This window comes from Anomaloglossus baeobatrachus, chromosome 4 (genome assembly GCF_048569485.1).
Source record: "Anomaloglossus baeobatrachus isolate aAnoBae1 chromosome 4, aAnoBae1.hap1, whole genome shotgun sequence".
NCBI lineage: Eukaryota > Metazoa > Chordata > Amphibia > Anura > Aromobatidae > Anomaloglossus > Anomaloglossus baeobatrachus.
The window spans coordinates 237,159,162-237,173,216 of NC_134356.1; the positions used below are offsets into that span (position 1 = coordinate 237,159,162).

The 14,055-nt window shown below is 38.2% G+C and overlaps 1 protein-coding gene across 1 annotated transcript in view; it reads left to right on the forward strand.

Moving 5' to 3' along the window:
* Window positions 1-14,055, forward strand: part of LOC142302376 (dynein axonemal heavy chain 3-like) — a 2,626,214-nt gene that overhangs the window by 2,299,611 nt on the left and 312,548 nt on the right. Inside the window, exon 64 of the mRNA XM_075343433.1 lies at window positions 11,240-11,432. Coding sequence (XP_075199548.1) covers window positions 11,240-11,432 — 193 coding nt within the window. The remainder of the gene's footprint in view (window positions 1-11,239; window positions 11,433-14,055) is intronic.

The window sequence follows — 14,055 nt, forward strand, 5'->3', positions numbered from 1 at the left end:
CTTCCTTTAGAGTACTCCCTACTCATTAGTACCCATATAGATTAATCAATCTTTGACAAAAGCCTGGATTCTGGCTGAAACATTGGAGGGACTATATCTGTTTGCTACCATAAACAACACATTAAATTTTGCACTGCAAGCAGTCTCTGTACTTTTCTATTTCTTTCAATTTTTTAATATACCTGTGTGCCACAGCTTCCATATATCTTTTAATGTAAGTCTATAGCCCTGTGACAGCACATGGATGTCACCAATAATAATGTGTGTATTTAGTGTTTGTTTGTTTTTTTAATAAATTCTTTATGCTAATAAGACAGGAAGAATAACACCGATTCCAACTCTAAAACCAGTACACATTAAGAAGAGTTTCAATCACAAATATCAGACAACTGGACTTTAGAAAGAAAAAACTAAAAACAAGCATCCTCTGGAGATTTTATAAATTCTATACATAGAAAGAGGAAAAGCAAGGAGGGAGGGGTGAGAGTGGGAAATAAAAGAAAGAAGAACCAGGAGGGAGATGGGAAATGGAAGTGCAGGAAAGATACTTTAGGAATGACAAAGTGGGGAACGTGTTCCAATCGTGTCTGTGGACTCATCGTAAACTATGATATTCTGTTGTTTGTTGGAATTCTAACCGGGAAAACAATATATCGCAGAATTTTGTATCTGTATCAAGTAACGAAGAAGTCAAATCTTCCATGTACATAATTTCATTCACTTTGGAGATCCATAAAGAGATCGAGGGGCACACAGGTTTCTTCCATAAGGGTGTGTATTTAATATTTAATGGTAGGAAAAGCTAAGTTTTTTTCACTTACTAAATAAAACAAATTTAACAAATATTGTAAAAACTGAAATGTGGACCATGAATGCTTCCAGAACACTAAAAATAATAGAAGTACTGATTTTCTCTTATGACAAAGAAACAGGACTCACAAAACCGACCTTACTAAAGATTCCCTTCCAAAGTAGAATAATTGCCATATCAAGGAGCATCACTCAGCTTTAAGACATTTTCAAGAGATTTCATGAAACTTTTCAAATTTACACCCCATGCACACAACACCCAAAAATTTAGATTTATAGGATGCAGACGAGGTTTCTGAATAAGGTTACTACATCTGTCCATATTGCATAGCTCTTTTTATTCAAGGGAATAATGCTGAATTGCAATACACAGCCATTGGGTGGCTGTGGTGCTGTTTCTAAGAGAAAAAAGCACAACTATTTTTATCCTTCTGGACCTAAACATAAATGTAAGGGTCACATAGGCTGAAGTTTTCTCCCATGTCCCCAAATACTAGTAAAGTGGTGAGATAGGAACTGTAGAAACTGTAGTTTACTGGTGGAGATGAGGAAACGTTAAGAAAATAGGTAGTGGTATATAGTTTAACTTTACGTCTTCTGTATTACACAGAGGCATACACTTTGCAGTTATAGGAGGCTGCACATATAAATTTTGTTCATAGTTGAATGGGTCCTCCATTTCTAGTTGTATTTCTTCCTCAGCTCACTTTCTTGCTAGACCCATGCCCACTGGTGGACACAGACACAAGAGGGCCACAGTGCAAGAAACATATATGGGCCCTTTGCAGCCCAAACACTCATCAAAATACACAATTCTATCTACTCTGGAGGTAGGAATTGGCCCTCCTATCTCTGGGGACCCTGTAAGGTTGTATAGGCTGCACCAATATGTCCGCCCTGCCCATGCTCCAGTGAAGCAAGCTCTATAACAATTCACCAATGCTCCCAGGTCTGGCCTAGACACAGTCTCTGTCCTTTCAACTTCTGTACAATCACATCTTCAGTGGGTAATTCTTATGTCACACCCTTACATAAGAAGAATATACAAACTTCAGATGTCCCAAGTTCGATGTGAGTGCTGCAGAGTCATAGCATTACCGAGCCACTATCTGCTATCACAGGTTTTCATGAATGTACATTATGGTTTCCACCAATTAATGTATGTAACATGAAAATATTGTATTATTATTTATCATTTATCACACAAAACAATTTGTCACAACTAGGAATTTGGCAGCAATATGTGGTTCTTATTTTTTTTTGTGCTTCCTCTACCCCTACCTCATGGCTGATATGGTGCTCTTTTCTTGAAATGATGGAATAAAATTCATGTTTTAATAATTTTTCTCTAAGACCTGGAACCCTTGTCCATGTGATTCTATAACTGCAGCAGCTACATAAATCGTGGACTTTGACAACAGAGTGAACAAAACATTTCTAGAACACAGTCAAAACTATATAACTGCTTTGGTGGTTTCAAGCTTCGAGTTTTTTTCCTAAAAAAATGCTGAGGTATTTTAAAGGCTTTGTCCAGCCTTAGGTTACAAGCCTGCTCTGTGAGGATTCTTCTGTGTCAGCATCGGAAGCAGCAGGAGAGTGACCGCAAGTATGCGTTTTGCATAGATGAGGGCAAGTGCCAACTAGACATTTGTGGCCTCGATCAATGAAGGTGACTTGAGCAAGGCTGGATATGTCTTGTCTGAATATGGCCGAAAGTATGCAAATAACATGCTAGCTGTCATATGACTGCCCATTCCCAAGTGCCAGCACCGGAGAATCCTCACAACGCAGAATGTATGTGCAGTGAGGATTCGCTTGTCTGTAGTCATGCAGGACAGACAAAACCCTTAAAGCAGTTTTTTTAGATTGACATTAAATGGAATTAAAAGAAATTTAAAGGTATAACTTTTCCTGCTGTATCTTTTTCTGGTTAAAAATCACAATAGTATTTCTTAAAAAGTGCTTTGAATTAAACCTTACTAATCTGGATAAAAGCGTAGGAGGACATATTCAGCATTGTTCACTTGCTAATGTGATGCTAAAGCCAGGCATAACACTGCTAGAAGCATAAAAATATATATTAAAGGTCAGCACCATCTCCTCCTCCTGACAGCTTCTGGCTTCACTTCAGCCACTTACAATCATAGGAGCAATTCATGGCCTGAAAATAGGCATACAATTGTATTTAGTTAATGAACAGTTATGTGTTTCTGCACAAGACTAGCCAGATAAAGACACCAGTCCAGTGCTGAAATATGTAACCTTATGTAAAAATATGAAATACTATATTTTACAGTCTCCTACTACGTTTACAAGTGACAACACTGAAAGCACCCGTTCAGCATTTTGCTTCCCTTTTCTGAAAATGATATCATGGTAGAAAATCCTAATGTAAAATCTATATCAGTGTATATAACATATCTTTAGTGGGGGTTTTCTGTTATTACTGAGTGTAACTGAACACAATCTATCTGGAAATGTTGGGAACCTCAGGTTTATAACTTACTATGTTTAGTAACTCTGTAGCCAAATTAAAATCTGGGAAACTGTGGCTATGCAAGTATTCTTCGTTCAAGTCAGTACTGCTAAAGAAGTAGTCCATCAAATACTTTTTCCAGTCTCACTTGTCTATTACACTTTGCACTTGCCTTACGCAATGTTGTAAATGGTATATTTCTATCTATAAAATTCTGCCTTTTCTTTGCTTCTCTTCAGCCTGCATTTTGATTCCTAGATTTCAACCCAATTTTTCACTATCATTCAATAGAACAGCACAGCATGAGGCCTCTTTCACACGTTCGTGAAAATCACGCACGTTTTTCACGGAGGTGTCAAAGGTGCGTATAGCCCTGCGTGAGCCGTGTTTATGGCACACGTGTGTTCTCTGTGTGTTATCCGTGATAACACACGGAGAACGGGAACTTTCTGCTCACCTGTCCCTGGCGTCACTGTCCGTGGTGCTGATCTTTGGTCTCCGGTCCTGCCGACTCCCCGCTGCTGCAGCTTCCCTCCGCAGTTAAGTGAATATGCAATGAGCATAATGAGCGGCGGTCAGAAGCAAGTGACAGCAGCGGCAGAGACAGCAGGGCTGGAGAAGGTGAGTAAAGTTTGTTTTTTTTTTTCATACACGTGTGTTTTCTCCTGCACATGTCACACGGAACATCTCCGTGTGGTCCGTTTGCGTTCCGTATGACACCCGTGATGCTGGAGAAAAACTGACATGTTGATGTGTGGAGCACACGGACACACGTATGCTCCACACGTACACACGGTCCATTGCAGAACATGCACGTGAGTGCAGACCCATTGATTTTAATGGGGCTACGTGTGCCCGTGTCTCCGGTACATGAGAGAAAGGACCAAACACATACCGGAGACAAGGACGTGTGAAAGAGGCCTTACATGGATAGCTAGAACCAGTACAATCTCATACTAATGTGGTAAAAATCTGATTCCATTCATCAATATTCTACTAAATAAATCAATAAATTATAGCTAGAAGGCTGAACTGTGATCTACTACATTGTAAATGTGTGAGAGGAGCTGTGCAGTTATCATAACTTTCCATGATAGGCGTTCCACAGCTCTCATGCTCACTCCCCCTTCTTACCCATGGAGAAATTTGGTACAGGCCATGTAATTTTATCATAAAAGACGTTCTAGAGACTGAGATAGTAACTACTTGCAGAAAATGTAAGGTCATATAATAGGAAATTCGGCTTTTGAGCACCTAGTAGGGACAGTGATGATAATGTCGGTGAACTACTGTGGAATTAATGGCACAATATACATCTCGACTGGGATGTCATCATGGCATTACATTACCTATATTACCTATAGGGATATAGTTTTATATATACATATATATATATATATATATATATATATATATATATATATATATATACAGTACCGACCAAAAGTTTGGACACACCTTCTCATTCAAAGAGTTTTCTTTATTTTCATGACTCTGGAAATTGTAGCTTCACATTGAAGGCATCAAAACTATGAATTAACACATGTGGAAATAAATACCAAAAAAGTGTGAATCAATTGAACATATGTCTTATATTCTAGGTTCTTCAAAGTAGACAACTTTTGCTTTGATTACTGCTTTGCACACTCTTGGTGAGCTTCAAGAGGTAGTCACCGGAAATGGTTTTCACTTCACAGGTGTGCCTTATCAGGTTTAGTAAGTGGGATTTCTTGCCTTATAAATGGGGTTTGGCCCATCAGTCGTGTTGTGCAGATGTCTGGTGGATACACAGCTGATAGTCCTACTGAATAGACTGTTAGAATTTGTATTATGGCAAGAAAAAAGTAGCTAAGTAAAGAAAAATGAGTGGCCATCATTACTTTAAGAAATGAAGGTCAGTCAGTCTGAAAAATTGGGAAAACTTTGAAAGTGTCCCCAAGTGCAGTGGCAAAAACCATCAAATGCTACAAAGAAACTGGCTCACATGAGGACCGCCCCAGGAAAGGAAGACCAAGAGTCACCTCTGCTGCGGAGAAAAAGTTTATCCGTGTCACCAGCCGAGATGGTCGTGGGGTGAGTTGGACCGCAGAGTGAAGGCAAAAGGGCCAACAAGTGCTAAGCATCTCTAGGAACTCCTTCAAGACTGTTGGAAGACCATTTCCGATGACTACCTCTTGAAGCTCATCAAGAGAATGCTAAGTGTGCAAAGCAGTAATCAAAGCAAAAGGTGGCTACTTTGAAGAACCTAGAATATAAAACATATTTTCAGTTGTTTCACACTTTTTTGTTAAGTATTTTAAGTATTTCATTCCACATGTATTAATTCATAGTTCTGATGCCTTCAATGTGAATCTACAATTTTCAGTCATGAAAAATAAAGAAAACTCTTTGAATGAGAAGGTGTGTCCAAACTTTTGGTCTGTACTATGTGTGTGTGTATGTATGTATGTATGTAAGTATATATATATATACAGTATATATATATATATATATATATATATATATATATATATATACTGTATATATATATATATATATATATATATATATATATATATATATAATTTTTTTTTATTTTTTTTTATAAAAATATACAGTCATGGCCCAAAGTGTTGGCACGTTTGAAATTGTTCCAGAAGATAAAATCTGTTTTCCAGGAAACGGTTGCTTTTACACATTTTGTTACACATATGTTTATTTCCTTTGTGTGTACGAGAACAACACAAAAAAAAGAGACTCACTCTTTGCATTGTGTGTCTGTGTTTGCCATGCTAAGCATGGAGACTAGAAAGAGGAAAAGAGACCTGTCTAAGGACTTGAGAACTAAAATTGTTGAAAAATATCAATAATCTAAAGGTTAAAAGTCCATCTCCAGAGGTCTTGATGTTCTTTTGTCCATGGTGCACAGCCTAATCAAGAAGTTTGCAACCCATGGCACTGTAGGTAATCACTCTGGACATGAAAAGCAGTGAAATATTGCTGAAACATAAGATTGTCCGGATGGATGACAAGCAGACCCAATCCAGTTCCAAAGAAATTCAAGCTGTCCTACAGGCTCAGGGTAGATCAGTGAAATAGCAAACTATTCTTCGACATTTAAATGAAATGAAATGCTAAGGCAGGAGACCAGGAGGACCCCACTACTGGCAAAGTTATAAAAGAATTTAGACTGCAATTTGCCAAAATGTAAGTGAACAAGCAAAAATCCTTCTGGGAAAGTGTCTTGTGAACATATGAGACCAAGATAGGGATTTTTGGTAAAGCACATCATTCTACTGTTTACTGAAAACAGTATGATGTCTACAAAGAAAAAGAACACAGTACCTACCTTCAAATATCTTAAAGCTTCAAAGATGTTTTGGGACTGTTTTGCTGCCCTTGGCACTTGGTGCCTTGACTATGTGCAAGACCTCATGAAATCTGAAGATTACCAAAAGATTTTGAGTTGCAATGTGGTGCCCAGTGTCAGAAAGCTGTTTGCTTCCTAGGTCACAGGTTTTCCAGCAGGACAATGACCCCAAACATACTTCAAGAAGCAACAAGAAGTGGATGGGTACAAAACACTGGAAAGTTCTGAAGTGGCCAAGCAATGAATCTGGATCAAAATCCCATTGAACACTTGTGGAGAGATCATAAAATTGCTGTTGGAAGAAGGCAGCCTTCAAATATGAGAGACCTGAAGCAGTTAGCAAAAATAGAGTGGTGCAAAATTCCAGTTGTGAGGTCTAAGGCTATGTGCGCACTGGGAAATGGAATTTTCTTGAGAAAATTCCGCATGCTCTCAAAGATTACCGCACCCGCAGTAAAAAACCGCGGCAAACCGCACACGAAAACCGCATGCGGTTTGCTGCGGTTTGCTGCGGTTTCACCGCGGTATTGTTCGCGGTATTGCCGCAGTCTTGCCGCGTGCGGGTTGGGATGTGCTTTATTGCATTCAATGCAATAAAGCACATTGAAAAAAAAAAAAAAGTCATTTAATTCTGAGATAGTAGATAGATAGACAGAAGAATAGATAGAGGGATAGATAGATAGATAGATAGATAGAGGACAGATAGCTACATTTCCCACGGTCGGCAGTGAGTTCACATTACCGGCCGTGGGAAATGACCGGTAATTACCTCTGCTGTCTGCTGCATTCATTCAGCGCTGTGTCTGTGACAGTCGTGGCTGGATGTAAGCAGCGCAGGACGTCGGAGCTGTGGATTACGCCGGAGCTTTGGTGCGGGAGGGGTTAATAAAATGGTGAACGAGGCTTGTTTGTTTTATTTAAAATAAAGGATTTTTCGGTGTCTGTGTTTTATTCACTTTACTTACGGGTTGATCATGTCAGCTGTCTCAAAAGGCCCTGTCACACACATAGATAAATCTGCGGCAGATCTGTGGTTGCAGTGAAATTGTGGACAATCAGTGCCAGGTTTGTGGCTGTGTACAAATGGAACAATATGTCCATGATTTCACTGCAACCACAGATCTGCCAAAGATTTATCTGTGTGTGTGACAGGGCCTATAGACGCTGCCATGATCAAGCCTGGAGTTAATGGCGGTGATCCACCACCATTAACCCCTTGTATTACCTTGCTGCCACTGCTACACGGCAGCAAGAAGAGTCGGGGACACACTGGTGCTGCCGCATAATGCATGCGACAGTCCCGGGGCAGCTGCGGCTGATATTCTCGGCTGGGGGAGGGGGAGTGAGGCGGGGGACATTAACCCTGCCCCTCTCCCTCCCCAGCCTGAGAATACCGGGCCACCGCTGTGTGCTTACCTCGGCTGGAAGGTAAAAATACAGCGGAGCCCACGTTCTTTGTTTTCTATATTTCCGTTTTCTTTCTATGTGTGTTCTATGTGTCTGTGTCTGTGTTCTATGTCTGTCATGTCTGTGTGTCTGTGATGTGTGTGTTTACTCTCTGCACGGCTTCCTCTTCCTATAATGACATCACTTCCCTGCAAAACCACAGACAAGCGATGTACATAACGGAGGTAAACCGCGAAATACCGCAGGGAATAACGCAGGAAAACGCAGTGAACCGCACAGAATTTGCTTCCTGCGTTATTCCCTGTGGGATTTCACGATTAACATTGGAGTCAATGTAGTGAAATCCCGCAGCGACGTGCGGAAAAGAATTGACATGCAATTGTTTTTGCTGTGGGAATCCCGCAGCAAAACATGCAGCTGTCAAATTCCGCCTAGTGCGCACAGAATTTTTTTATGAACGTTTTCTGCAGCGAAACATGCAGCAAAACCGCAAAAAATCCGCGGCAAAATCCGGTAAGTGCGCACATAGCCTTAGAAGCTTGTTGTTGGTTATAAGAAGTGATTGATCGCAGATATTCATTCTACAGGGTTTGCAACCAAATATTAAATTGAATGTGCCAACAATTTTGTCTGGTTCATTTTTGGAGTTTTGTGTTAAATTATGCCCCATTAGCTTTTTGAGCCTCTGATTTTTTTTATGTTGTTCCAATATTTTGTGTGAAATTATGTCCAATTTGTCTTTCTTTTCTCAGTTTTTATTTGTGTTGCTCACACACACAAATGAAGTAACCATGGGTATAACAAAATGTCTAATAATTATTATCTTGGAGAAATACTTCATTTTTTGGAACAATTTTAATGGTGCCAATATTCTCGGCCATGCCTATATATATATATATATATATATATATATATATATATATATATTTGGTGTCAACATTTTCAGCCATGACTGTAAAATATATACACCACAGTTCAAAAGTTTGCGGTCACCCGGACAATTTTGTCTTTTCCATGAAACATCATACTTTTAGTTATCAAATGAGATGCATATTGAATAGAAAATACAGTCCAGACATTGACTAGCTTAGAAATAATGATTTTACTTTAAATAATAATTTTCTCCTTCAAACTTTGCTTTAATAAAATAATGCTCCTTTGCAGCAATTCCAGCTTTGCAGATCTTTGGCATTCTAGCTGTTAATTTGATGAGGTAATCTGGAGATATTTCACCCCATGCTTCCAAAAGCCTCTCCCACAAGTTGGATTGGCTTGATGGGCACTTTTTGCGTACCATACAGTCAAGCTGCTCCCACAACAGCTCAATAGGGTTGAGATCTGGTGACTGGGCTGGCCACTACATTACAGAGAGAATACCAGCTGCCTGCTTCTTCCCTAAATAGTTCATGCATAATTTGGAGGTGTGCTTTGGGTCATTGTCCTGTTGTAGGATGAAATTGGCTCCAATCAAGTGCTGTCCACAGGGTATAGCATGGCATTGCAAAATGGAGTGATAGCCTTCCTTATTCCAAATCCTTCTTATCTTGTACAAATCTCCCACTTTACCAGCACCAAAGAAACCCCAGACCATCACATTGCCTCCACCATGCTTGACAGATGGCGTCAAGTACTCTTCCAGCATCTTTTCAGTTGTTCTGCATCTCACAAATGTTCTTTCGTGTGATCCAAACACCTCAAACTTCGATTCATCTGTCCATAACACTTTTTTTCTAATCTTCCTCTGTGCAATGTCTGTGTTATTTTGCCCATATTAATCTTTTCCTTTTATTGGCCAGTCCCAGATAGCATCCCGGAGTTGCCTCTTCACTGTAGACATTGACACTGGCATTTTGCGGGTACTATTTTATGAAGCTGCTAGTTAAGGACCTGTGAAGCTTCGATTTCTCAAACTAGAGACTCTAATGTACTTGTCTTCTTGCTCAGTTGTGCAGCGGAGCCTCCCACTTCTCTTTCTACTCTGGTTAGAGGCTGTTTGTGCTCTCCTCTGAAGGGAGGGAGTAATATACACTTTTGTAGGAAATCTTCAGTTTCTTGTCAATTTCTTGCATGGAATATCCTTTGTTTCTAAGAACAAGAATGGACTGTCGAGTTTCACATGAAAGTTCTCTTTTTATGGCCATTGTGAGAGTTTAATGGAACCAACAAATGTAATGCTCTAGATTCTCAACTAGCTCAAAGGAAGGTTAGTTTTATAGCTTCTCAAATCAGCAAAACTGTTTTCAGCAGTGCTAACATACTTGCACAAGGGTTTTCAAGAGATTTCTAAACATCCATTAGCCTTATAACACAGTTAGAAAACACAATGTACCATTAGAACACTGGAATTGGGGTTTTTGGAAATGGGCCCCTATACACCTATGTAGATATTGCATTAAAAAACAGACGTTTAAAGCTAGAATAGTCATTAACCACATTAACACGGTATAGAGTGTATTTCTGTCTAATTTAATGTTAGCTCCATTGAAAAAAAAAAATATATATATATAAGTTTATGATGCAAAGATAAATATGCCACTTGTTGTAATATCTAGAAAGGTAAGGCGATTGACCAATCAAGGTTCTCCAATCCTGTCATTAGTATACCATTCAAAAGAATGTCTCATGCATTTAATCTTAGCTTAATAAATTTAATAAAAAAAAATATACATGAAATAAAAAAATAAAGTGCTTATTTTTTTATGTGATAGACATTTATGTTTTATGAGCTAGGGTATGTGAGCAAGATTTACATTACTTTGCTTTATATGCTGAGTTAGATTCCATGTTTATGATATGAGATGGAAGTGGTAAGTGCTGATGGAATAAAAGATGAACGATAAAAGGATAAATGTAGTAATAACCCCAGCAAAATGAATATATGATCACTGGTTGCAAATTTTAACTATATATTGGTTTTATATGCCTAAGAGTCTTTCGTGTAGGTAAAGAATTAAATCAGTCAAACATTGATGAATTCCTCCTAGAGTCTATTATAAAATAATTCACTTGAGGCAAAATTTGTAAGCAGTTGAGTTGGAATTTGACATGCTTAGGAATCTATGACAATTAAATTACCGTGAGGGCCTACTTGGGAATATGTCACACCGCAAATAGACAGAAATAGCTTCCTAGACTGCGCTTGAAACCTTCATGCACTATTTTCATGATTCCTAATATAAATAACATTTCTTTTATAGAAAGCAGTTGAAAGAGATAGAAGATCAGATTTTGGAAGTATTATCTTTGTCACAAGGAAACATCTTGGAGGACGAGAGAGCTATTGACATTCTTTCCTCAAGCAAGAAGTTATCCCAAGAGGTCCAGGAGAAACAAGAAATAACAGCTAAGACAGAGAAACAAATTGATGAAACCAGAGATGGCTACAGACCAGTATGTACATTTTACACCATTTCGGTCCCTGATATTTTTTTTTTCTTTTAAGAAAGAATAGTAGCACAAAAAAACTACCTACCTTAGAAAAGAAAAAACAATTAATAAATATTCTAGTATAATTTTTTATAGTACGATAGTAATGACATGAAACATGTCCAGTGTTATGGATCAAATTTAATGTGGTTATCAGTTAATTATTTTTATTACAATAGGCATTGTGATTACAATTAAAGGGAGTAACTGGTTTAAATAAATAATTTTTAAGTGACCTTGTTAAACAATTCCAAGTAAAAAAAATGGGGATGGTAGTACAGTCAGAGTGGAGAACAGTGTCTTCTACTAGGGGCAAAGCTAAAAGAGAGGCGAGCTTATGTAGGATGGTAGGGATGCTGAGCCATGGGGGCTCCGTACGCCTATGGCAGAGAGAGTCAGTGTGTGTGTAGGTCTTTAGGTGGGGTATGTGGAATTTACTATTATTTTTGGCTTGGTGTCCATCACCTCAGTCGGTAACCGTCGTAGACACAGTAGACAAACACATGGCATCGGCATTCTCTTAGCAAACATGGTTTGAAGATCCGTCTTAGACCATAGGGAGATGAGACTAGTTTAGGGCTGCCTCATTCTAAATGATTGACATGTCTCTGCCATGTGTGTACAATGGGAAAGACCTGTTAATCAACTAGAGTGATGCACAGAGAAGCCAACTGGGTGCGATCATTTGTCTGAAACGGCAGAGCAAAAAATAAACCTGACTGCAATCATTCAGATCCTGATTCACACTACCTGTGGTTTGGATAGCATAAATCGACTGACAGGTTCCCATTTAATACATATATTTAGGTTTCACGAGATAGAAATCAGTGTGACAACTTGAGTGCAGATTGCTTGGATGCCTTATGTTCATTGTCTTTTCTTTTTTTTTCAGTCAATTGCTGGCTGTGCATTTTTAGTATTTGTGGACTTGTCTCCTTTTCCTAGTTATTATCCTTGAAGACTCAAACTGTTTTATGGATTTCATTGTTTCAATACTTAAACCATTCAGGGCTGCTGCATTGTAGGAGTGCTCCAGTGTACACAATTTCATTTCATGCTCTACAGGGGTTTCTTCATTATTAATTACTATTGTTAAGCTGCTATTTTTACTTGTATTGTAGACATATGCTGTGATAAATTTTGAGCAGATTACTTTCAAAAGCATTGTCTTCCATTTACAAATAATTCTGAATCAGGATTTTTATTTTTATAACTTAAATTATGTTACTCAAAGTGTTTTTTTCTAAAATCCTTACTGCTCACTATTTACAAAAAGACAAATTTAGAATTTCATATGTCAACAGTTAAGGAAAGTCTGCTAAATCACCTACAGAATAAATCACACAAATATCTGTTATAGATATACAGATATTAAAGAAGCTCAAAGAAGCCAGAAATAATAAAAATATATTTTTTATTCATTATTTATTAAAACTCATATATGAAAAAACTCCACTAAATAGTACCCTAGGACTAGGTTAAACAGGTCAGAAGGTTTCACCAAGGGTTCTACATTAAACATATAAATTCAAGGATTCATGGTGCCCCATAGTTGATTACACATATATAAGGCTACAATGAATATTCAAACCTGCTTTTTTCAAATGCAGAAACCATTACATAAAACATCATCATAGTAGCATACTATATGATAACCAATAACTAGGTAAAAAATACCATAACTCAGTTTTCTAAGTCCCTGAGGGATTCCCAGTTAACATTAGTATGTATCCTGCTATGTGGACATGTAGCCGGAGTCCCATGACCATAATGTTACCCCATAATACACCACATAGCTTATCAGTAGGAATAGTAACCCCCAACCCCTCTGGGAAACCAATAGTATGCAATTTACCTATTAAAGACCTGATATCCGCGTCCTGCGACCCCAACACGTGTTTCGCCTTTTCTTCTTCAGGGGCGTCCTGAAGAAGAAAAGGCGAAACACGTGTTGGGGTCGCAGGACGCGGATATCAGGTCTTTAATAGGTAAATTGCATACTATTGGTTTCCCTGAGGGGTTGGGGGTTACTATTCCTACTGATAAGCTATGTGGTGTATTATGGGGTAACCTTATGGTCATGGGACTCCGGCTACATGTCCACATAGCAGGATACATACTAATGTTAACTGGGAATCCCTCAGGGACTTAGAAAACTGAGTTATGGTATTTTTTACCTAGTTATTGGTTATCATATAGTATGCTACTATGATGATGTTTTATGTAATGGTTTCTGCATTTGAAAAAAGCAGGTTTGAATATTCATTGTAGCCTTATATATGTGTAATCAACTATGGGGCACCATGAATCCTTGAATTTATATGTTTAATGTAGAACCCTTGGTGAAACCTTCTGACCTGTTTAACCTAGTCCTAGGGTACTATTTAGTGGAGTTTTTTCATATATGAGTTTTAATAAATAATGAATAAAAAATATATTTTTATTATTTCTGGCTTCTTTGAGCTTCTTTAATATCTGTATATCTATAACAGATATTTGTGTGATTTAATTGAAATAGAAGCTTTACCACAGTGGTGGTGGAAGTATGTTATAGTAGGCAAAACGTGTGAATTATAAATCACCTACA